Genomic DNA, 24,120 nt, shown 5'->3' with positions numbered 1-24,120 from the left:
GGACGCATCAGTCTTAATTTTTCGTTAAAGTTCTGTGAGTTCTATAAGAATGACTCAGATCGTTGCAGTTAGAGGACTGCCAATCTGTCAGAAATGTGCTTGCATTTCGGTTGTTTCACAGCACACAAAGGTAGTGCTGGAAAGTGGACAATTTCTTTTGTTTTTACTTCGTCAACCAAAACACGTGTGTAGCGTGTTTTAATTTTATTTATTTGACGATTTAGTGTTTGATTAAAAAAATCAGCAGCATGCCGAAGGTGCGCAGCACACCGGGCAAGCCCCGTACCCAGGGGTTCAATCACTCTAACCACTCAATGAATCCAGAGCGACCAACAAGTGGTCTGAAAGGTGTCGCACATCCCAGGACTAAGGGAACCATCAAGCGACTGCAAATGTACCGCAATTTCAAGGCCAAACGTGATCGTACTGGCAAGATTCTGACACCAGCGCCCTTTCAGGTAAGAATAAATTATATGTGAAAAAGGCCATACTAATAAGATATTGGATTTTAAAGGGACGCCTTCCAGCCGGTACAATGGCCCGCGTGGAGCCCACACCGAAGTGGTTCAGTAATTCCCGGGTCATCTCGCAAACGGCTCTGCAAAAGTTTCAAGATGAGATAGGCAAGGCTGTGAAAGACCCCTATCAGGTCATAATGAAGCCTTCCCAACTACCTGTGACTCTGCTAAATGAAGCCGCCAAACACCAGCGTGTCCATTTGCTAGAAACCGAGAGCTTTGATAGTGTGTTCGGCCCCAAAAAACAGCGTAAACGAGTCAATCTGAAGGTGAGAGATCTCGAGGACCTAAGTCGTACAGCCGATGAGCAAGCAGAGCAGTATGATTCCAACAAAGATGTTGATCTGATTCGCGAGGATACGGGTGAAAAAAAAAGCTGTGCGAGATTGGGTTTTCGGTGCCGGACAGAGCAAACGAATCTGGAATGAGCTGCACAAGGTGGTTGATGCATCTGATGTTCTGCTACAAGTGTTGGATGCCCGCGACCCTATGGGCACACGATCCAAATACATTGAAGAGTTTTTGCGGAAGGAAAAGCCGCACAAGCATCTTTTCTTTATACTAAACAAAGTGGATTTGGTACCTGTTTGGGTCACGCAGCGCTGGGTAGCCATTCTAAGCGCCGAGTATCCTACAATAGCTTTTCATGCATCGCTACAGCATCCCTTTGGAAAGGGTGCATTGATTAATCTGTTTCGCCAATTGGGTAAATTACACATGGATAAGAAACAGATTAGTGTGGGCTTTATCGGTTATCCCAACGTGGGCAAATCGTCCGTAATTAATGCGTTACGTTCCAAGAAGGTCTGCAATGTGGCTCCCATTGCTGGTGAGACTAAGGTGTGGCAATATATAACATTAATGAAGCGCATTTTCCTCATTGACTGTCCGGGTGTAGTATACCCCTCCGCGGAAACAGACACGGAAAAGGTTCTCAAGGGTGTGGTTCGTGTAGAATTGGTAACCAATCCAGAAGATTATGTCGATGTGGTGCTGAAGCGGGTGCGCACGGAATATATCGCGAAAAACTATAAAATTGATAGTTGGAGCTCATCAAACCATTTCTTGGAGCAGTTGGCCAAGAAGTCGGGCAAGTTGTTAAAAGGTGGAGAACCAGATATCACAGTTACGGCGCGTATGGTACTCAATGATTGGCAAAGAGGAAAACTCCCGTTTTATGTGCCACCCGAAGGTTTTGCTACGCCCAAATCCCACCAAGAATCAGGCAACAACGAACAGATTGAGAAGGAGCAAGAAGATGGTGATGTGGATGCCAAGTCTGAAGCGCCGACCGTTGTAAGTGAGTCTGTAAAGAAGGCCCGCGAGTTTAAACAGATTCAGGACTATCGTAAGATTCGCGTAGGCTTGGAATATGAGCAGCAAGATGTTCGTGAGCTGGACCACATTGATTTGGAACTTTTGGAACAGCAAAAGGCTGAGAGGGCAGCCCGCAAGAAAGCGCGAATGCTTAATCCTGAGGGCGAGGGCGACGAAGATTCCTCTGACGGAGCTGATGACTTTTACTCAGAGGACGAATACAATGAAGATCTGCAGCGAGTAGTTCATAAGAAGGCTAAAGTTAAGAAGACACAAAAGCTGGCTATTACTTCATCTGGCAAATTCCGCGTTTCCAAAGTGCAGCCTGGCGATTCAGATGCAGAGGTCGATTCCTCTGACGATGACGCTGGACCAAGCAGTGCCAAGGCCATGCGTCTTACTGCGAAACAAAAGCGTGCTCTAGAACGCAATCAAAAGCGGAAGAAGATCGGCAGCAATTTCTACGAAATTACTAATGTGAAAAATCGTAATCGCAACAAAAAGAAGGACACCTAATTAATACGATAGTAAACTTTAGCTTTATAAAATCCGATGAACTACACGATAATAAAATTGTAGGCCAGAAAAACTGTCTCTCTGGTTTGATGTTTAATCCTGACAGGCTTTCTTTTTCGGTATCGTTCGGCCACACAGATCCATGCGAGTGCATGGCTCAGGTTCATCATTATCTGTGCTTGCCTCTGAATCACTGGACTCTGTGTAAGAGCCAATGCCAGGCAATACAGCAATGCACTGAAGACTCCCCTGATCGTGCTTGGCAGTGCGAATAGATGCTAGCGAAGGTTTCTCTGGTTCTTGCTCTGTTTCTGCCTTTTTTTCCTCAGCCTTGACAACTTTACTTGTAGATGGCAGTATTTCGCCATTTTTACGCTTGATTCCTTGGCCAAGCAAAGATTTCTGTGTATTGCGCACGGCTGGGGCGCCACCTGACTTAGCTGTAGTCTTTAATTCTGCCTGCAATTTCTATTAGAAAAACTGTGGATTATTACGTCAACATTAATACAAATCAAAACAAGCGTACCTTGTCTACACATTCCTCCTGCAGCTTCTCCACGCGGTTGCGGAAGTCTTTCAACTCGCGCTCTTCATCCCTGATTTGTTGGCGTTCAGCATTCATTTTGTGGGTATCGACGAGTTCCAAAAACTGCACCTCATCATCGTCGAGTCCACGTATCAAGTTCTCTACGATGGTAAAATCATACATGATTTAAAGAATCTTAAATTTTCTCCATGACTTACTAAGTTTGTGTGCTTCTTCATATTCCATGTCCTTCTTAGTTTTCTGTTCCTTTAACCTGTCATACAGGGATCGGCCATCGTACGGTTCCTCAGGCCTCTCTAGTGGATCTTCTGGTTGGCGTACACGCTCCCATTCCTCCTGCCGTCTTTGGCGTGCTTCCGCTGCTTCAGCTTCGGTTACAAATCCGGAACTCATTGAATTGTTTTCCTTTATTATTATAACAAAATGTGTTGTCAGTGTTGTGAAACGATTTCCATTTACAGCTGGTGTGTTGGTTAGCTGAAAATGTTTGGCGGGCCAAACTATAACTTTATTGCTTTTAGTTCGGGTACTAAAAACACACAATTGTATCCACCTAGCCAATTTGCGAATGCTCTTTAACATGATACTAATACTAGTGTATAAGTAAAAATGATATTATATCATAAAAGATGCTTTTTCATTATATGAAACCAAAAAAGTACAGTAATAAAAATCGAAAAAATCCCGCCTGAAAACTAAAGACCGTTAAAACAATATTTGTTTAAAAACTACTATATATGTACATACATATGTAGATATATAAACAACAACTGTAACAACTCTTAATATTACTTGTTTAGTTGTATTATTCACAATTTATTTTAGAATTTCATTTCGCATCCGAATTGTTTTCTGCCTCCTCCGCGTCAGCTTCTCTTATTTTAGATCTGAATTGATCTATGCCATATCTAGAGATTTAAGTAGTTCGATGTACTTACGGCCAAGTGATTAAATTTTAATATAATTTGATACAGACACTTAAAAATATAAAACTGTCACAACATCCAAGACCAGGCAAGTATGTAGGATGTTCCAAAAACTTTATGCTCATCGTCGTCTTTGGAATCACAGCACGCTAACCTTAACAGCTGATGTGTAAAGGCTAGGAATTAATTCTAGAAAAATATACAAAAATTTGGAATATGAATATGACCACAACATCAACTGTAACTGCCTCGTCGTGAATACAGAGAAAGATCATCAGGCCATCCAAAGCAGGTTGCACCGTTTTGCGACATCCTTTGTGTTGTGGTAAGGCGATCTTATGCTCTCTTGAGCTCTAAATTAATTTTTTATACTTGTATTTATGTATGTATGTTATTTATGTATGTATGTATATATGTATATTGTTGATTAGCATAAAGAACTTGTGTCGAATTTATCCAATATAGCAAAATAGAGAGTGACAGAGTTTAAAGGGTATATAAAGTTCGGCATTTGTTTTCATTATACATATGTATATTATTTAATTATATTGATACTGAACTGTATTCCCCCCAGGCCACGGTTACCATGCGGTTTGCACCAGGTACACAGATAAAATAAGTGTTGAAAATATTGAAATCGGGGTTTCCCCTGTAAAAACAGTCAGCAAAATTTACATGCTTACAGAACATGATCTCATGTAATCTCTTCAATTAAGCAGAGTTCCCCTGCGAGTGTAGGCGCCATGTCTGAAGAGGAATGTTTCGTTGAATTGGGCAGTTTGCCGTTCCGTTCTCTGTGTCCCGATAGAATTGCTGATATTAACGATGCTTTACATAATGATAAGGAAAACTCCATTCAACCCAAATGCAATGGAATCAGTTTGCAAACTTCTCTAGACAAAAGTGTTCAAACAAATAGGACAATTGGTACTGATTATGGCCATAAATCTCTAGATACTAGTTTCATTTTAAGCGAAATGAACTCTTCTGCTTTGAAGGTGAGTCTAAATTTGTTTATAATAATCTCTTAAACTATATACATACATATGTACCTTTTCTCTTTATTTATAGACTAGTGTTTACTCACAGTTTCCTAGCTTGACATTAATGGAGGCTAGTGCCGAGGATGTGGTGAAGTTGCAAAACTTAATTTTCGAGCACGATGCCCTTAAAAGTAGGCATAATCATAAAAATAAAAAAATAAATATATACATATGCACATTGACAAACGTTTATCTTCTTACATTTAGAGACTTTGCTTAAAGTCAATGGCACAATGGAAAAGTATTATAAAATCTCTCAAGAAAGGTATAAAGAAGCATCGGCTCGAGAATCTAGGTACCAGGAGCAGGCAAATTCACTTATTGAACAAATAGTACAACTGCGTGAAGAGAATAAACAATTGAAAGATAAAGTGGCATCAACCCGTAAGCCAGTCCAGCCGATATACAAAGGAAATAACACAAAGGAAACAAAAAGCTAACACCAACTTTTTCGAAAAAAGTATTTAAATAAAATTATATAATTATTAAAGTCACTGTTTTTGACCGATCGTTCCTATGGAAGCTATATGATATAGTCAACCGATCTTGATAAAATTTAAAGCTGCCACATGCAAAATTTCAACCATTGAGCTCTAACGGTCTAGGATCAAAGATCAGCAAATTAGTCAAGCAACGAAGATATTTGAATGGCTCATTGGCCTCATCCTGGGCATTGACCAAGTCACATTGTTGTAGACTTGATATAATGTCAGAGACCAAAACAGCCCTTCATCTGTGTTTTTTTATCTCCCGTTCAACTTAATGTAGGCTACCATATCAGACCTACTGCCTATTGAAAAGTCTCCACCCATTTGTAATAGAAAATGCGTATTTCACATTGATACACTTAATTTTATTTGAGAAACGTAAATTGTTTCAATACATAGCTAAGCATAGCTAGACGGTTCCAAATTGTTGACAAATTTATAAGTGTTTGTCAGTAATATAATTCAGGCTCAGTTTATAGACATAATTGAGGTCACATCAATATACATACATACATAAATAGAATACATTTATATAGTGGTAGATACTAATACTGCATAGGAACGGGTTTCCATTACCATTGAATCTTCCTGATCTATAGTATACTGCACGAGCTCTTTTCCCTAAATGGATTCACCTTTGGGCTGGTAAAGCCACTCAAAAGACAATCCTCCGTTTCGTTCTCCATCATGTACTTCATCATCAGTGAGCAGGCCTCGGATACCTGAATACGTGGTAGCCCCACTTCCCGCCTAAGTTGTTCGTTAATTACGCGCTGCTGTTGCAAATTCGCAGCCATTATGTCCAAAACGGCAGTCTCGGCAAGACCTATGGTGAAGATGTGAGCAATAATCGGTGGTCAGCAAATAAAAAAAGCTGCTCTAATTCTTTTTATCTCTGGGCTATTTTTAAATCGGAAAAATCAATAAATATGGTGATTACACACTCGTTTTTAGGGATGATACATTTAAGGTTACACATCGATACCGATAGCAAAATTTACCGTTAAAAATTACAAGGTATTAACGTAAGGTTTAAAATCAACATGTTTGAATTTAATAGCCACAAGACTTTTTGAAATCGATTTAAATGAAAGTGATTAACAATTTATATATCGACTTTTTGAAAGGGCAAATTCATTTTGTTTTTCTTTTCGATATTATTTGATCGTTTCATTTAAATATGATATGCATATACAGTTGTGGCCACGAATTTATGACGTTTCCTTTTTGGACTTTTGTCAACACCTATCAAATAAATCTCTGATTTTGATAAAACATATACCATTCGGCGGGGAATTCAATTTATGTACATTTTTTCGTAGTTCCAAAAAAAGTATTTTAGTATAAATTAGTGTCGTTTAACAACGAGTCTTTTTTTTGTTTTTCGAAAACTCTAAACTAAATGCTAACAGATAAACATTTCAAAATGAATTACTTAAGTTGTCTTGCTCTTAAAATCGCAACCTAACTCAAAGAAAATGTATTATGTTAAGATTTAGACAAATTCATAGATCCAACAACGTTTAAAACCCATTAAGGCTATTAGACAATGTAATGGGGATGTAAAATATGAGAAACTGGACTCAAAGATAGAGCGAAGTTTTTTAGGATATACCAAAAGTCTCTTTTAACATCCTTGGGAACGACTATCGTTAAAGATTAATCCAAGTAAAATGTTTTAAAGAAAGTTCAAGAGGAAAAAACAATCCATACATTGGTCAGAGTAATTTCTTTGACCATATAACAACTTTATTTGATTGCAAAAATAAATTATATGTATTATCTATACTATTTATAATTATATTATACATATTATGTGTATTTCGGTTTAAGTATATACGTTAAGTCAACATGCTGAAAATGAAAAAAAAATATAAAGCTGGTTAGGTAAAGAGTGTGATCTTTTGTGTCGATCCACTTACTCAGGCATTAAGTTGGCTGCAGGGTTGGATTGCCCCTCCTGCTTCTGTTGCCCTGGCACAAGCCCCGACACTCCATTTGGCCGTCTGAATGCATTGGCCATTAGCAAAATATTCCTCGCAATGCGCTGCTGATCGATTCTTTTTTTGAGCCGTATCTGTCCGTCTATCGGCATTCTCGGACATTCGTTGCCCAAGCGGCAAAGTGACATCCTCCGATTGAATTGCATCGGATTGCGCACTGCTGACTACTTCGGGATTTGTCCACATTTCTGTTCCAGGGGTCTCCTTGCCAGTGGTTGGTGATATAGCTGGACGAGCTGGTATTAAGGGCGAACGCACACAAACTCTGCGCTCAAGATCGAAAAGAAAATATTCGAAATTTAGTCTAAACATTTGAAATTTAAATATGTAAATATTTAAACTTCTACACGTTTTGTTGGTTTTTTTTTTTTTTTTTTTTTTTTTTTTTAACATTTTAAGTGTATTTTTATATATAGTTTCGTAGGAACAAACAAATTTATTGCAAAATCTAAAACTCTAGTCACACTCTAAATAACTATACATACATTAACACACACTTTTGGTATGAGGTATATGTATATGTATAGTATGTTTGTATGTATGTATAAAAATGATGATTGATCACGCCTTCCCATTCACTATATCCGCCTCATTTTGACTCGGCTCATTGTCCTCATTGTTCCCACTCGGTTTCGATCTAGAACGAGTTAGAGAAATGGTTGAGAACAATGAGCCCAGCCTAATATGAACGCCCTTAAACGCAACTAGTTTTAATTTATACCATGGGTATAAACTTAAATATATTTCTCAAAACTCACTTGTTGACATCCTCCAGTTTTTTGAGCAAACGTTCGTTTTCCCTGCACACAATCTCCTGATCTCTGAGTATAGTCTCTCGTACGGTAAAGAGATGATTATTTTCCTGCCTTAATGATTCATTCTCGGCCATATAGAGTTTAACCAATTCGGCCAGCTCCGTGCCATCCAATTCTGGCAAACGCTCCAGGTCCACTTTGGGCAGAGGTGCACTGTTGCCACCTAATTGCAGCTCTAGCAGATTGTCGACTGTTTCTCCCTGTCCAGCATTAACGGCCGCTTGATGATGCAGATTGAGGGCCGCTTTCAAGTGATCATTCTCCATTTGCAGACCGTGTATATCCCGCTTGAGACTAAGAATCAAAGCCTCTCTGGGATCCATCATAATTACGGGCTTGGTGCGTATACGCTTGGCCCTCGACGCATATCGTAGGGTATTCAAGGTCTCTGCGTGATTGTAGTGGGCTGGGGAAACGCAGGCGATCATCAGCGTAACACCGTTTCCGGCAAGGCTGTCAGCCAGCAATTTTGTTAGTTGACTATCTCGATAGGGTATGTGCCCTGTCCGCTTTTTATTATCACTCAACGAGGCTATGCAATAGCCCAGCACCATGAGACTTTTGTTTATATTGTTCGCCTCTTCCAAAGTCTTTCCCTCGCTCATGGTCTTTTTGGTCAGTTCGCTACCAGCTAGATCTACGAAGTTGATTTTTCCATGCTTGGAGAGGAACACTCCGCCGTCGGTTTGTTGGTCAGAGAGAATGTGCACAGTTAAGATTGTGTGCGATCGAGATGAGTGATCGTTCATAGCATGAGATCCTACGGCCCGGTTACGCATACCTACATATAAAACAGATCAAAATAAATTATTTGCAATGGCATTTTCTACACGGGCATTTACCCTCTTCGAGAACGGCCAGCAGATCATCTAGTTCCTCGCAGTCCACTGTGAATAGATTCTCTACAAAGAAACCTCCAGATTTCTTGGACCATCGCACGGCCAGAGGCTTTCGTGCACTTCCCGGATTCAGCAAATCGATTACCTACACACATGCAATAGGGAAATGCAAATACAATTTCAATTTGGAAAACCAATAACGAAATTACGATTTGGCGAAAGGAAAACAAATCATTTAAAATGCCACGCAAAATGCAATGAAAAAATGTTCACGCATCGCGATAAAGGGAAAGTTGCAGGAGTTGGGAGAAATAGGGAAGTAGGGTGGTGGACCGAGGACAATGGAGGTCAATCCAATACATGTTAAACTAAGCATAGCATATTTGCTGAGGTCAAAGTGGAAATTAAACCAATCAGTTATATGGCACACTAATTTCAATTTCAATTCAGAATTCAATTTAAATTAACTGATTGGCAAGAGTTAATGGGGTCTGAATGCTATAAAAATCGATGTCCGATTAATTGATACAAGGTCTCATTTCGTGCGATTAGCTTTAATGGATTTTTTAAGTTTAAATGTAGTTTCTATAACTCTAATATCAGTTGACTTAATTACAAGATACTAACTAATATTTTGTTTATTCGTTTACTGTTAGAATATTATCTCGTATAGCAGAATTTCCAATACTTACGACTTGATTTGTTTACTTGTTTACGTTTTCTAACTAAATCTTAATCTACTTCTCTAAAAACGAATTTAAAAAGCTCTTCACAGAACCTCCAATCGCTTTCATAGTTGGCCACTAAGGAAATTTCTCAAGGAAAGAACTCTTGGCCCACCTGAATTTTGAAATCGAAAAATTTCAACTTTCAGTTTTGTTTTTTCTCTGCCAAGGAAATTAATTTAAAATATTTCAAACTTACCCGTTCATTGTAAATTTCCATAAAGGAGGCCTTTAAAACATAATTAACGTCTTTGCGATTCTTAATCAACTGGAAGAGGTACACAAACGAACGGAAGATGAGGCCATGACGTGGATCCTTCGGATTTGGTTTGCCCATAAACTGCATAATTGAAATTGGTTTAAAGAATTCTTTCAATATTTTTTTGAAAATGTAGGTACTTACCAAATCCGGTGGGCCGGTTAGCGTGTGGGTCTTTCCCGAACCAGTTTGGCCATAACAAAATGCCGTACAACTGAATCCCTCAATGCCCATTTCAATGATTCTCTTTATGCCTGAATAGTCCAATATATCGTCTTGTGTGGCTCCAGGTTCGAAGACCACATTGTAAGTGAATACACGAACGCTGTCGCGATTGTGTGAACGCTTCTGTCCCACATCATTGCCTTCAATCTGTTATAGTGATGAAAGTCTTTAAAAGGCCAAAATGATCAACTTAAATCAACTTACTATAACTTGACCGTTGCCAGGAAATTGTAAGGTTGGCCCATATCTATCACGTTTTTCCTTCTCATTGAGCGGACGCACACGTACAACCACATTGATATTATCTTCCGGAGTTGAAGGCTCCTCACTGCCCGTCGATTTTGAGGCAACAATCTCCAAGGTCTCTGCACTACCAATTCTGTAAAAATTCAGATGAGTGGAATCAAAATGATTTATGGAATATTCCCAACTCCAATGCCCATCCCATGACAAGCATTAATTAAGAACTCCAGTTCAGTTTCAGTGAAAATCGAGTTTGTTATGGTCAATTTTGTTTTGGGTGTGGATTTTCCATTGTTTTTGTGATTTCCCTTGAACTTGACGTGGGCCAGGTCTAAGAACAAGCCAAGGTTAAGGGTAGATGAGTTAAGGCACCCCTTCTCCCCCACCTTTGCGGGAGGTTTTTTGCGTCTGCGTCGCTATTTTAGGCTTAATGTGATTAACAAATTTTATTTCATTGGAATTTCTCCTCTTTGTGGTTATTTCTTCTGTTTTTATGGAAATATCCATAAAGTGTATAAGGTCATAATTTATTGATTCTTAACTCCAATCAGCAATTAGAATTAATCAAGTACAAAGAGAAATGAAAATACTACATTATATTATGGTTTATTGAACTACTGCGTCTCAACCGTTGACATTTAGCATTTTCAGGCAAATGATTATTTAAAAATTTATAAGTAGTTACCAACCCACCAGTACTTATGGTACATACATTAATGACTATACAAGTTTTCTTCTTTATTTTAACCAGAATGTGAATGTAAGGAGAGAGGTGGTATGTTTAGTACGTGTTGAGTTTTTGTGTGGATTTGTTTGCTTCTCGTAAATATTTCAAAAGTCTTCCAAAGCAAAGGTTTGACCCCAGACAGTGGGGGCAAGGAGCGCCTTGTTTGAATGGCCAAGTAGAAAGAGTTCAATCAACTTGCAGGCTAATTAAGTTCTTCTAAAATATTCTTTTAGTTTTGAGCTCTTATTAAATGTTTAGTTTAATGAGATTTTAACCTCTCGAACTGAATGGAATTGAAAAGTGGTAGTGCTCGGTAGGCGGTTTTTGGATTTCTATGTGCCGCAAACTAGAGTCCCTATACTCGTACCCTAATTCGGACCACAATTCAAGTTTTCACGTCTCTTCTTTGGAAGGAACGACACAAATAATTATTTATGGCTCCCTGTTAAAGTTTATAATTAACTTATCAATCAGCTCTCGAACTTGCATATATAAATAATAAAACATGTGTTGTCAATATTGATAATTGCAACTACATATTTACTTGGCGTAGATTTTGTTAGACCAATATAAACACGTATCCAAAACAAAGGACGGATTAGGCTTAGTTTCATTAGTTAATCAGCTCATATCTAAAAGGAGTAAGGGTCTTTTTTGAACAATAGTAAGCACTACTGTATGGGATATATGTATGTGTTATAAGAAATTCTGCAACTCTTCAAAACTATACTCTAAAAATTGATTATCTAATTGATAAAAAGATGTTGATGGTAATTTTGTTTAAACAATTTTTCGCCATTGCTGTTCACAAAGTAACACTTTGTAAATCATCCTCAGTTTGTCGTCAGAAGTGGCACATTTCCCTTGGATATTCTGTAGTCCGCACCTGAAGTATTGTCCAGTTAAATGCGGGTTTTTGTTTTCATTTCATTCCCTAATGTTTGCACAATAAATACAAACTATAACGACCACAAATTATGACAACAAGTTAAACCTACTTCCAGCTTCAACTTTTATTTCTTCAAATTAGTATGGCAGGTACCTACCCACATACTTAATTATCATTACACAGTACTAAGGGACGAGTACGTACGTATTTTACGAAGGTCATATCTTGAAATATAAAGTTACCCTAAAACAAGGCATATATGTATATCTTTCCATTATTCATTTTTCGATTCAAAATTTAAACTACTTTCTCTCATATGTAGTTCCCAAAAGTATGCTCAGATAAAATATCTAACTACGCAGTTATTCAGTTGATTTCAAATATTCTCAATACATATGTATCTGCCCTAAAGCTAATGATGATGGGATAGTTGCTCAAGGAATCGATATTAATATTTTACAGTAAGGAATTTTTCACGATGTACCACCAGGATGGAGTATATATGGTAGGTAAGGTACATGCAAAGTTTAGGCAACGCAAATGTAAACTTTGATTATCTGTGGGCCACAAAATGTTTTCGTAATTATGACCTAACCAGTGCTGTGTTGTGCATGCCAGCAAATCCATCATATTTGTATATATGTAGATATAGAGCAGTCTACGAATATGGATTTTTAAATTGCAACCGGCGCACGCGAGATATAGGAATGGGTTTTTGTTTTCATATTTTGTCTAGCCTTTGCAGGTGATGATTATATAGAAATTTATATATTAAGTTGGTATAGGTATTTGGGGATTAATTTGTAGACCACACTGCCTCCGGAAACTCCAGGGTCGTCAATCATGGGGCTATCAACGTATTCATTAATCAGAGTGAATAAACATGCGTGCTCTCTAATAATTATAACGCCTCTAATCGAATCCCATATGCATGTGCATATGAATGTGGAGTAAATAGCCATAACTTATACTTGAAATCTATCATATATAACTAGCTGATCCATTAAATTAACAAACGACATTGGTGTCAATTTACTTATCGTTGACGTTTCCCAATAAACACCTATACTTTGGATGGCTACTAATGAGCTAATATACACACACACATACAAGGTAGATGTGGTCTTCAATGGGAAGATAACGTTCGATATTTTCTTCTTGTATACCATATTAACGAAGTGCCCAAACCATTTTCAAAGAACCTACGTTGACCCAATTCGTTCTTTGACAGGTCCTTAACCTTAAGACAATTATAGAAGACTTGGGACACTAGTCAACTAGAAAGGGGAAAAAAACCGTTTCTTCCCCCTAAAATGGTTCAAATACTGTCACTTTCGCTTTCTGGCTTTAATTGCAAAATCGATTAGTGTCCAGGGCTCAGTCAACCTCAACCCCTTTTCAGGCAAGACAAAGATCTATTCAAATGCCCGGTATGTATGTATGTAATTCCTTCCTTCCATCAAATCCGACGAATAGACAAAAAGGAAAACTAAAATATAATGAAGCATGAGGCTAAGAACTGAAACCGAACCAACAACTGTCCATTCGTCTGGCTGTCTGTCTATTTGTCCATTTGATTGGCCTGTCCGTCCGTCAGTCAGTCGTTTTGCATTATTGTGCGTGGTCATTAAAGCCATGAGTCGCAGTTCCACCCTCGCACTCCATTAGCTAGCCAGTGGTGGGTGACCATGTTATCAATATTATTGTTGTGCCTCGTGTCCAAATTGTATATGATGCAAATTAATAACTTGGCCATAAAGTTTTTCTTCATATATAATAGATATTCTATAAATTATAGGTAGCAAACAATCAACGATGGGGGCGAGTTCTTCTGGGTTTCTTTTAAAATGAATATTTAATGTGTCTATTAAAATTCCAAAAATATCTCACCTACAGTACAAGAAACTTTTAATGGAAATGCCATTAACTACATACAACTTGATGTATGTTCTCTGAATGTTTAAAAACAAACTCTCTAGAAGTTAGAAATTTATAATTTTAAAGTATACATACATATGTACATATATCACTTATTGGAATTTATTTTTTATAACAATTTGTTTGTTGTTGATTGTTTCTTTTATTAAGCTGCTACTGTTCCTTTTCCCTCATTGTCTATTGATTACGGTGGGAAGAATCGCATCACTTACTCATTTTCACGTGAGCGTAGAAAATACGGCGTGTTGCGGGAACCTCCGCTGCCACCGCCTCCACTCCCACTGCCTCCTTTTTGAGGACTCAATCGACGCATGCCATTGGTAAGGCTACGGGAACGCGGTACACTGTTGTTGGTATTACCCGAACTCTGGCGCTGTGTAGACGCTGGCGGAGTTGCGGTTGATTTCTTAACGCTTCCACGCGAAGCTCTAACACGTCCACGGCTACCGGAGTTACCGGCACTATCTGCGCTACTGGCACCGCTGCTATTCAGATGCGGTACACTCGATGAGCGACGCACCATGCCTTAAATATGACCACTTAGGTACAATAATTGGACATTTATTTGTTTAGCTTGTTGCCACTTGGACATCGCTTACAACAAAACCCACTCACTGAAGTTTTACACAAGTTACCACGCAAGCCCTTAAACCGAGTCGAGCCAAAACGCGGGTTGTGTCCGTTAGAACGTCCGTTAGCCAGGTGAATTCAACACAAACTGTCGCCTCAAGTTCACCAGGGCAGCCTTTTTTATTTCCAGCGACCCATTGAGATTTATGGTAATTTTTACTAACTCACGCACACCACGAGGTGGCATGTTTCTGACCGACCACTCTGCACCATGGTTAGAAATGTGGTTATTTCCTTCAGAAACTACGAAATGACAACCACTATTCGAGCATAAGTATGAATCGATGATCCCAGTAAATTTTCCAAACGAGGCAGATATCGGTGGGCACTTAAATTTTCTCTGATTTTAATAGTATAATTTAAGATGCACATTCTATTCTCTTAAGAAAGTCGCGTCGATACTAAGAAAACCTAACCTCCACGAGGATAAAAAAAAAACAAGTTTAATTCCCGCCCTGAAGACGATTAATTTACATATATTGGGAGAACCAAGCTGAAATAAAAAAAAAAGGTCGCCAAAAACAACCAAATTACAATTTTAAGTATATCCTCTGCTATATGGGTTGAATTGTCATTTTAATATCCTTCAGTTTGTAGAGGACATAATTAAAAATTACGTTTTTCAATTGATTTTTGAAAAATGTTGCATGTGGACCTAGGTTATACTCTAAACTTTGTTCGGATTGAAAGATCAGTTCCTAAAAATAGGTGAGTATTCGGAAACCCTGCACCACTAACTACGTTTCCGACCATAGTGCACCATTAAACACCTGAACAATAATGGACAGTAGGGGGGTGGCTAAAACGATAACATGACTGTGAGACAGAGAGAGAGAGAGAAAGGGGGAGAGGGCTGTACTCGTTACTTTCGGGAGCAATTAAATCAGCGTGTTGTATGTGTGGTAAACAAACCCAAAGGATTCATAGTGGATTGAGGCTATGTGGCTGCTACGTTGAGGGTGTCTGGGCATGATGATGACCCCCGGTTGACCCTGGCGTTTGTCGTTCCGTGCTCATTCATATTGTGCACACATATACAACACAACATTTACTAGCTTGTCGTGGCTTATTTGCATTTACTTTAGCATAATCAGAGCAGAATTGTGGCATTCTTTTATATTGGGGGAAATTTAACAAAGTTTTCTGGGCAAAAGGGACTCTGCATTCACTCTAAAAACTGCGGGTATGTGTATTTTTTCATGTTTGTGTGTTTTTTTTTTATTTCTCTCAGCGATTGCAATTCAGATTCGTTAATACAGCTAATCATAGTACATAGAACTATGTGTAGATTATGAATAAAGTATGCCTACACTTTATATACATATATATGTATTTATATATATTGCTACGACTCAGTATTAATGGATTTTCGCATATTTACAAAAATGTTTATATATTTAGTCGGTATAATAAATTGATTAAATTTTAGCTTATTTTATTTCTTCCCCGATTGTGAAAGTTTTATTTATTAATTTTTTTGTTTTTATTTTTCTTAGTGTTCAGTTTGAGCCTGGTTATGCATAGATCTGCCTTCAGAGCTATTTAATATATATTCAATATTATAGATAATATATATACTTAGTTATAAATGTGTTTTTATTAATTAATAAGCGTAATCCATTCTGTAGTGGGGGTTTTCATTCGTGTTTATAGCTTGTTACTTGGCCTTGGCGCCTGCGTACAATCCCTCGGAGTATTTGGGCCTGCATTCGGCACAGAACCATTTGCCCTGGGGTGCCACCATTATGCCCACACACTCAAAGTGGAACCATTCGATGAGACAGTTGTCGCCATCGCAAGCAATCATTTCGGATACCTCATCGTAGGGACAGCGGCAATAGCAATAGACGGATTCACCTTCGCGGGCCAAGCGAGCACCGGCCGGCGGGCGTATGGGATAACGAATGTTATTGGCCTTGAAATACTGCAGCGTAGCAAAGTCGGGATTGGGCAACAAAGCTGGCGGTATCGGCTGATTAAATGCCGTGGCCGTTGCTGGAGGTGGCGGTGGTAAAGTTGGTGGTGCTTGTGCTGCCGGCTGAGCTACAGGAATCGGCATTGACATAATGGGTGGCGGCGGTCTACTCGGACTTGGACAGTGGGGCAAAGTTGTCACGTTGATTTCGGTATCCTCGTCCTCGGTACTGCTGTCACTGCTATCGGATGGCGGAGCCACTGATGAGCTAGTCAAGAGTCCTGGCCGTATCTTGAGAGTGGGTATGGGCGGCAGATCTCTGTCCAACTTTTGGCGCTTAGCCGATCGATTGGCACTACTCATTAGGTTGCGTTGCTTCAAACTACTGCGTTTCCTTGTGCCTGACGCTGAACCAGAACTGGCCAGAGGTGTTCCACATCCATTGCTATGTAAATGGTGATTATTATTGTTGTTGTTGTTACTTGTCCGATGTCGTTGCTTGGGCGGTGTGGGTAAATCCTCTTTGGCCCAGGTCAACTGCGGCGGTGGCTGCGGCTTAATTAATTGCATTCCCACCTGCAGTGGTGGAGCTAGGATAGTGGTCATGTTCTCATCGTCGCTGGTATAGCCATAGAATTTATTGGGACGACGCTGACGCTTGGAACGCTTTAGTTGACCATCGGCGTCTGAACAGCTGCTACCCTCGCTCATACGGGTTACGCTCGGTTGCATCAAATGAGTCAGCGGAGTCGTTTGTATCATCGGTAGAAGCAATACTGGCGATTCGGCTAGAGGAACTGGAACTGTATGGATAATCGAATGCATGGGAAGAATTGGTGGCTCCATAGGTGTAGACGACAGTGTGGGCATACAATTGGAGTCGGTAGATGGGATCCCAGCAACAATTCCTGGTGGCATTCTTCCCGACTTGCATGAAGACTTTCTCTCACGTTTCTTTTTTTTTGTTGCGAACTCGTTCCCGTCTCTCCGCAAAGGCAGCTGCTTCCTCCGGCAGGGATGGCGTCGATGGACGACTATTTTCAACAATGTCATAGTTGTTGTTGTTATTGCTCGTTTCCAGTGATGATTCCTGTGGGTTCGCAGTCTCACGATTCTGTGTCAGCAATTCGCTGGCCAACTTTTGAGGATGGGCATCATAAAATTCCTCATCTGTATCCGAAAAGGCCGTATCAAAATCGGATTCGTTATACAAGGGTAGTTTGGGCGATGGCGGTCCAGGTGCTGGATCCGGGGGAGCCAATGGTTGATCTTCCGACACAGTGGTTACATTTATCTCCTCCTCCTGTGTACGTTGTCCATCAAGCTCGTTGCTGATGAGCGATTCGTCATTCTTGTTTTGCTTTAACGACTTTTTCCGGGAACGCTGCAGCTTCTGAGGTGAACTTTGGCCATTCGAGCTGTCCGAGTCATCAGAATCATCGCTGGAACTGCTGCTGTTACTCGAACTGCAAGTACAATTCGTGCCACAGGAGCAACTGGAAGAATCTGAATCAGAATTTGAGCTGGAGCTGCTGGAACTATCGCTGTCACTGGAATTTCCACTGATACGTCGTTCGTTGCCCGATTTGGCGCTACGGGACTGTTTCGCCGGCGAAGGCGGTGGCGGGGTACGCCTCATTTTGCAATAGTCATGATCAGACCAAACCACATGCAGTTTGTTAGGTGGCTGCTGAAGTTCTTCATCTGCCTCATCACCTGCTGTGGATTCCTCTTGCTCATTCTTATGGCCAGGTGCTTGATTTTGCAATAGAGTTTTCCATATGTCTGGAACTACGTCTACTTGATCTTTGCAATCCTGTTCCTTGGTAACTAAATGCTCAAATCCGGTCTCAATTTTTGGCATCTGATCCGATGGCTGTTTTTGCTGTTGCTGCTCCGACTCTTCCTCCTTCTTTTTCTTTTCCAATAGCTGATTTACTTGTGTTTCTCCTTCATTATCGCTCTCTGAAGAAGGGGAAAGCATTACTTTTGGCATATCCAGATCATCTACAGACGCTGAAGATGGTGGTTTAATGGGCAAAGTCATCTCATGATTGCTCCGCGGAGCATCCGAGTCACTATCAGAGCTACTATCCGATTCAGAGAGATTTGGCGCTATAAGATTTAGATCCTCTAGCGATTCCTTATTGCGCTTGGACTTTTTGCGTCGTTTGCGTGTTTGTTCCGATTTCGCGAGAGGTTTACTACTCGCTTGATCCTCTGATTTATCAATTGTTTCTATTTTCGGCTCCGTCTCTGACTCAACTTTGACATCAATGGAACTCTGTCGCTTCCTTTCCTCCTTTATCATCTCTGTCGCCTCAGGCTGCTGCAATTTAATTTCATCCATCTCAGCATCTTGCTTAGCTATTGGCTCACCACACTCTTTCTCTGCAGCTTGTGGCACGTCCTCGATTGCAGGTAGCTGCTCCTTTTCCACATGTTCCGCCTCCATATGCTTCATTAGTAGTTTCCTTGACACAAATTTCTCCTCGCATGAATCCACTGCCGTACAAGGATAACGGAAATCGCCCGTATGCATCCGCTTGTGTACCTCTAGGTAGATGGCTTTACTAAATATAAATCCACAGTGCTCACATGGAAACTGCGAGGGTGGTACACAAAAGTGGTAAACATGACGCCAACGTTTTTGGAGGCATCTCTTGCAATTGGCACTTTCGGTGCCATGTTTCCAGAACAGATGCTTCGATATGTCTTGTTTGTTTCGATAAGCAATGCCACACCGATAGCAAAGATGCAGCAATTTATGCTTCCACACATGAGACGATAGCTTTGCCTGACTATGGCAATCTTCCAGACATATGTCACAAGCCTGATGCTGTTTCCTTAGATGAACCATTAGCCGAAAGGCTGATGGAAGGGGAGCCATTTCGCAGAGACAGCAACGAAACTGCAAGGCATAGATTGTGCCCGTTACTCTGCCCGGACAGATGTGGCACAAAATTTCGCTGTAACTAAAAAAATTCGTACGGCACATCGAGCACATGATATTCGACTTGATATGAAGCCTTCGATTGTGGGTGTAGAGCTCTTTGTGTGTTGAAGTGACAAAGCGACAGGTGAAGCACTCGTAGATGCGCTCATTAAATGGTTCTACATAGGTCGCCACACCGTTTTCATCCCGGACGCTGCAGCAGCTGGCCAAATTTAAATATTCTGTCTCCAGTAGGGGGAGAAAACTCTTTAATTTAGCCACTAAAGTTTCCGCGTGCAACTCCTCAGCTGTAATACTGTCCACTGTGGCTGTAAAGCGATGTTCGCCTATCATATGTAGCACCAATTGCTTGCCATTAACGGCAATGCGTCGGGCATGGTTGCAATATAAACAGAATGGGTACACCGTTTTCATGCACAGACGTACCAGATCCACCATCGAAATCTTGTCCAGGGGACGATCTAATTGTAAGTCCACTGTGTGCGTTTCAGGTCCAGCCACATCGATACCATCTGCAGGCGGGGCAGGTGGTGCTGGTGGCAAAGGAGAGCGTGGCGGAGGTGGCGATAATGATGGCTGACACACTTCAGCGTTGTGTAGCTGCATCGGTTCCAGATCCATTTGCACCGTCTGTTGCTGTTGCTCCTCCAGTTCCGCCTGCTGAGGGTGATCGCTGAATAGGTCCCGCTCCGGCAGTTGTATCTGCTCCATGCTGACCGGCTGATGCATGCTCTCATCAATGTCCATGCAATCACTGCCTAGACTATTACGACGCACTGCATCCGGTTGACTTTGCGTAGTTATCACTGGCGGTGAAGCAGGTGGCGTTAGAGACCAACGACGCTGCTGTTCTTCCGGCTGCTGCTGATGGTTTATTTCTTGTGGTGCTTCTTGTGGCTCTGGCGCAACCTTTGAGTGTTTTTTCGTAAAAATATCTGCCTTGGTACGTTCAATATCCATCTTGGTGCGCTCAATCTCCGCTAGAACTCGACTTAATTTTGCCGTTGGCGAATCTTCATCAGCGGGTGGTGGTTGAGGATCGGATGACAATGGTATATGATTTGATGGCATATCTGGCTGCGGCAGCGGTGGCGAGCATGATGGTAATTTCTCGTTATTCGGCACATCCTCAGTTTCATCTTCGGTGTCAGTACTGCTAAGCGTGGCATCGACGGATTTCTGAAACTCTTTGGGAACTCTCAACATGATCTTGGGCACCACTAGCTTGGGTAGGGCAGGAGGAGGACTTTGTGAAGCCGGCGAAGGTACTCGTGGATAAGGGTACACCTCAGGAGCTGGTAAGATTGGCGGCGCTGGAACTGAGCAAAGAAATTCAAAATTCAAATGAGAGTGCAAATTCCAAATGGATTTCAGGTACTTACTGTATCCTTCAGGCGTTACAGCCTGATCCATCTGTTGAGCTGTTGAATTTGCATTCGACACTGTCTCTTTTAATTGATTTTGATGTTGTACCGTCTGCGGTTTTCTTGCCTTTTTTCTTCGCCTTGGCGGTGGTGGTTTCTTTTTCGTGTTTCGACAGCCGAGGGCATGACATCCTTTTTCTCCACACAACGCACACGGTTGCATTAATTGCGCACAATCATGATCTTCGTACCTCGATCCTGTGTCAAATGTGGACTGGCAGGTGCAACAGATGAGATACCTGGGCCGATCGTGCTGCTGCTGTTGCATGACCCACGATTCCCGCGTGGCAAAATGACTCTGATCGATGTCGTGTTTGTTTTCCAAATGCAGCGATAGTTTCTCTACGCTAGGATACACATGCGAACAGTAGAGGCAAATATAACGTTGATGCACTTCTCGCATGTGGAGGAAAAAGTTCCAACACTGATGAACCGAGTTGCAACGGGCGCAACGAAAAAATCGTTCTTTCTTAAGTCGCAGCGGGGAAGTGGTAGAGGCAGACGCGATAGCAGGAGTGGCTGATTCAGTAGCAGAGAATGTGGAGACTTGACCCTGGAGTCGTTGCATTAGTAGTGACGTCTCTGGCTGCGGCTCTGCCTCTATGAGGGATTCTGTTTCCGGTTCTGAATTAACCCTGATTTGCTTCTCATTTGGTTGGCTTACAATCTGAGAGGAGGAACTTTGGCTGCTGCGCCTGCGCTTCTTCATCTTCAACGGCTGCACCCTGACATTTTGTTCACTCTCCGGATGATGATCAATCACCAATTGCGGTTGCGAGGCGGAGCTCACTGAGCTGCATTGGCTGCTAATGCTCTTACTTCGGTCTCTCCGTATGGGCATGAACATATGCGGAGGCAGGGGCGGAGACACAGCAGCAGGCGACACTGCCGCCTCCTGGGCTATCACAGTCGGTTGCTTCTGCTCCTCGTTTAACTCCTCCTTGAAAGATTCATGTGCTCCATTTAACTTTATCGGCGTGGTAGCGTTTGTGGTAATGGGACTTTTTGGCGTAATCTTTTCGAGAGACGTTTCTCCTATCACTTTATTCTCTTCTGTATCGGGCTGTGATTCTACTTTAATAGATTCTGTCAAATCAGTAGAATCTGTCGGGGCCCAATTTTCACTGGTGTTTGGCAAATCGTGATCCAGATCTACATCCACATCCATGGCCAGCACTGGTGATGAACGGTCTGATGAAGAGCCAGAAGCAGAGTGTGTGTCAGCCTGCGCTTGCGGTGATACTGAATTCAACAGTTCCTCCTTCAGATCACCTTTTGAATCTTCATTTGAAACTGCCGCAGCTGGCAACTCCTGTCCCACAAGATTCTCCTTCTTCACTGGGTCACATGGAAGCTGTGTCAAATCCTCTACGTTTTCAACTTTTACATCTATCTCCATTACCTGCTCCTGCACTTGCACTTGTTTTTCCTCCTCCAAGGAAGGTTTAAAACTTTCTTCTTTTGCACTGCCGTCTTTTTCGTCATCGGACAAACTTGCCTGACCGTTAGCCAGGGATACTTTTATATCACTATCCGAATTTTGTTGTCTGTCTGTCTCTTCTGGTTCCTTCTCTTTCTCGGCTAGTACCGTTGTTGTGGTCATCTTCTCCTCTGGATACTCCATCTCCGCCTTCGGCGCATCCAGCATAACTTTTGAATCATCAAGTTCGTCCTCTTCGCTGCTAGAGCTACCACCACTTCCACTGCCAGCTCCAGCACCCGCTCCTGTTCCTGATTCCTCTCCACCGCCATCAGAATTTGATGTACTATTTGTTGGTTGCTGTTCCAATGCTTCCATCATATTGCCTTTTGCATTTATGCGCTAAGAACAAAAATAGAAGCGTTAATCGACAAAGTATACACTATATATACCTATCTAGTACCTTTTCTTCCGGACGTCACCAGAAATCAACTGCTTTTAGGTTTTCTTTTTTCCTTTTGTTTTCGCAATGACCGCTAAAAAGGAAATGAAGAGGAAAAAATAATATTAATATTGTTAAATAATTTCCTAAATTACACACTGACAACAACAAATTCGATGAATATAACACAAATATGTAGTTATAATCGATGAATAGAACACAAAATTCTGTGTAGTTTACACGTGGGGTAGGACATTGCGAAATTCAGTACACGAACAAAAGAATTCCTTGCAAACACCAAAATTAATTGTAAATTGCATAATGAAAATATCTATTTCACGTAAAACTAATAAGTTTTAGTTAAGTTGCATATTTTTAATGCATACTTGAGCAAAATTTATCTTTCAATACATTTAAATTGATTTGTTCAATTTGTTTTTTGTAACTCATGATTTTTTTTTTTCTAAACACGCCTACACAATAAACATATAAACGTTGCCATAGAAAAGAATCACCGGTCATTGTTTTGCCATCCCTGGCAGCAAATATATGCAAGAACAGAATATAATGCAAATATGTAATTGAAAAATACCAAAATAAATTATACAAAATACGAAAACGATGTGCGTCTAAAAATAAGTAGATTTACTTTAAATGACACTAAAGAGAATCACATGGGTCATAATTATACACGTTTTGCTTCTTACCTGAACTTCGTGTTAGGGTTGTTGTTGTAGTTGTTGTTTTATGGGCCGAGGTACCAGAAATCTTCCACCAAAAAGAAAACCGACCGACACAAAATTTTACGCGCGAAAATACAATGCGAACTCACACAAACAACAACCGATGTCACGGAAGCTCTATGCACAACTAACGAGTGAATTTATAAACTGATTTTTGATGAAGCGAACAAGAACAACACTCACGCACACACACCCCTTGCTCTTACCCCTCGCTGTCGTTGGACGCAGCCACAGATAGTTATGCTTATTAACTTTTCGATTATTGCTTTTATTCCATTATATTAACATATTTGTGGGGCGCATACATATTGATTTCACAATTGCATATATTTAATTAAGCACAGAATATCTGCGTCTTTTCGCATTTTCTTTTTCGCGTCGAAATTCTGGATAAAAATCTGCTTCTTCTTTCTCTGTTTTTCCACGCTTGGTAGCCAAAGAAAAAGATACGGTCACTCAAATATCGATAAATTAAAAACACATATTACCATAAAACTAGATGATTCCCCATTACGCTCGGGGTTTTACTTTAGTATTTTATTAATTTTTAATTGATTGAAATAAGTTTAAAT

The 24,120-nt window shown here is 40.7% G+C and overlaps 5 protein-coding genes and 1 long non-coding RNA gene across 6 annotated transcripts; 2 read left to right on the top strand and 4 right to left on the bottom strand.

Moving 5' to 3' along the window:
- The first annotated feature begins 154 nt into the window (after window positions 1-154).
- On the top strand, window positions 155-2,448 carry Ns2 (nucleostemin 2). The gene is given in 3 exon segments (XM_068289989.1): window positions 155-458; window positions 515-886; window positions 888-2,448. Coding segments are annotated over 3 exon segments (2,046 nt in total). The 5' UTR covers window positions 155-248; the 3' UTR covers window positions 2,352-2,448.
- Window positions 2,356-3,360, bottom strand: LOC137576732 (PSME3-interacting protein). The gene is made up of 3 exons (XM_068289990.1): window positions 3,096-3,360; window positions 2,878-3,038; window positions 2,356-2,819 (listed from the first exon to the last, which is right to left on the bottom strand). The coding sequence occupies exons 1-3, from the start codon at window positions 3,289-3,291 to the stop codon at window positions 2,445-2,447; spliced, it is 732 nt and encodes a 243-aa protein (XP_068146091.1). The 5' UTR covers window positions 3,292-3,360; the 3' UTR covers window positions 2,356-2,444.
- A 1,197-nt stretch (window positions 3,361-4,557) lies between these two features.
- Window positions 4,558-5,289, top strand: LOC137578088 (uncharacterized). Its single transcript, XR_011032539.1, has 3 exons — window positions 4,558-4,822; window positions 4,896-4,998; window positions 5,075-5,289. It is a non-coding gene; the product is annotated as an uncharacterized lncRNA (long non-coding RNA).
- Window positions 5,290-5,698: 409 nt separating this feature from the next.
- Window positions 5,699-6,290, bottom strand: LOC137577359 (guanine nucleotide-binding protein subunit gamma-1). Its single transcript, XM_068290798.1, has one exon. It carries the CDS (start codon window positions 6,150-6,152, stop codon window positions 5,949-5,951), a length of 204 nt encoding a protein of 67 aa, XP_068146899.1. The 5' UTR covers window positions 6,153-6,290; the 3' UTR covers window positions 5,699-5,948.
- A 775-nt stretch (window positions 6,291-7,065) lies between these two features.
- On the bottom strand, window positions 7,066-14,541 carry Klp54D (Kinesin-like protein at 54D). The gene is given in 9 exon segments (XM_068290800.1): window positions 7,066-7,209; window positions 7,278-7,420; window positions 7,422-7,623; window positions 8,117-8,954; window positions 9,016-9,157; window positions 9,937-10,077; window positions 10,141-10,368; window positions 10,426-10,600; window positions 14,231-14,541. Coding segments are annotated over 9 exon segments (2,193 nt in total). The 3' UTR covers window positions 7,066-7,196.
- Window positions 14,542-16,107: 1,566 nt separating this feature from the next.
- On the bottom strand, window positions 16,108-23,960 carry MESR4 (misexpression suppressor of ras 4). The gene is given in 5 exon segments (XM_068288288.1): window positions 16,108-17,526; window positions 17,528-20,838; window positions 20,902-22,765; window positions 22,827-22,899; window positions 23,513-23,960. Coding segments are annotated over 3 exon segments (6,375 nt in total). The 5' UTR covers window positions 22,745-22,765; window positions 22,827-22,899; window positions 23,513-23,960; the 3' UTR covers window positions 16,108-16,305.
- Between the last annotated feature and the right edge of the window lie 160 nt (window positions 23,961-24,120).

Source organism: Drosophila tropicalis, unplaced genomic scaffold (assembly GCF_018151085.1).
Source record: "Drosophila tropicalis isolate 14030-0801.00 unplaced genomic scaffold, ASM1815108v1 contig_593, whole genome shotgun sequence".
Lineage (NCBI taxonomy): Eukaryota > Metazoa > Arthropoda > Insecta > Diptera > Drosophilidae > Drosophila > Drosophila tropicalis.
Note: the sequence above shows the minus strand (reverse complement) of the source record. Positions and strands in the feature narration are given on the sequence as shown.

Coding starts and splice junctions, on each gene's coding strand:
- LOC137576732 (XM_068289990.1), bottom strand. CDS start 3,291: ATGAGTTCCGGATTTGTAACCGAAGCTGAAGCAGCGGAAGCACGCCAA. Junction 3,039..3,095: donor TGAAGAAGCACACAAACTTA/GTAAGTCATGGA, acceptor TTACCATCGTAG/AGAACTTGATACGTGGACTC. Junction 2,820..2,877: donor AGGAGGAATGTGTAGACAAG/GTACGCTTGTTT, acceptor TTTTTCTAATAG/AAATTGCAGGCAGAATTAAA.
- LOC137577359 (XM_068290798.1), bottom strand. CDS start 6,152: ATGGCTGCGAATTTGCAACAGCAGCGCGTAATTAACGAACAACTTAGG.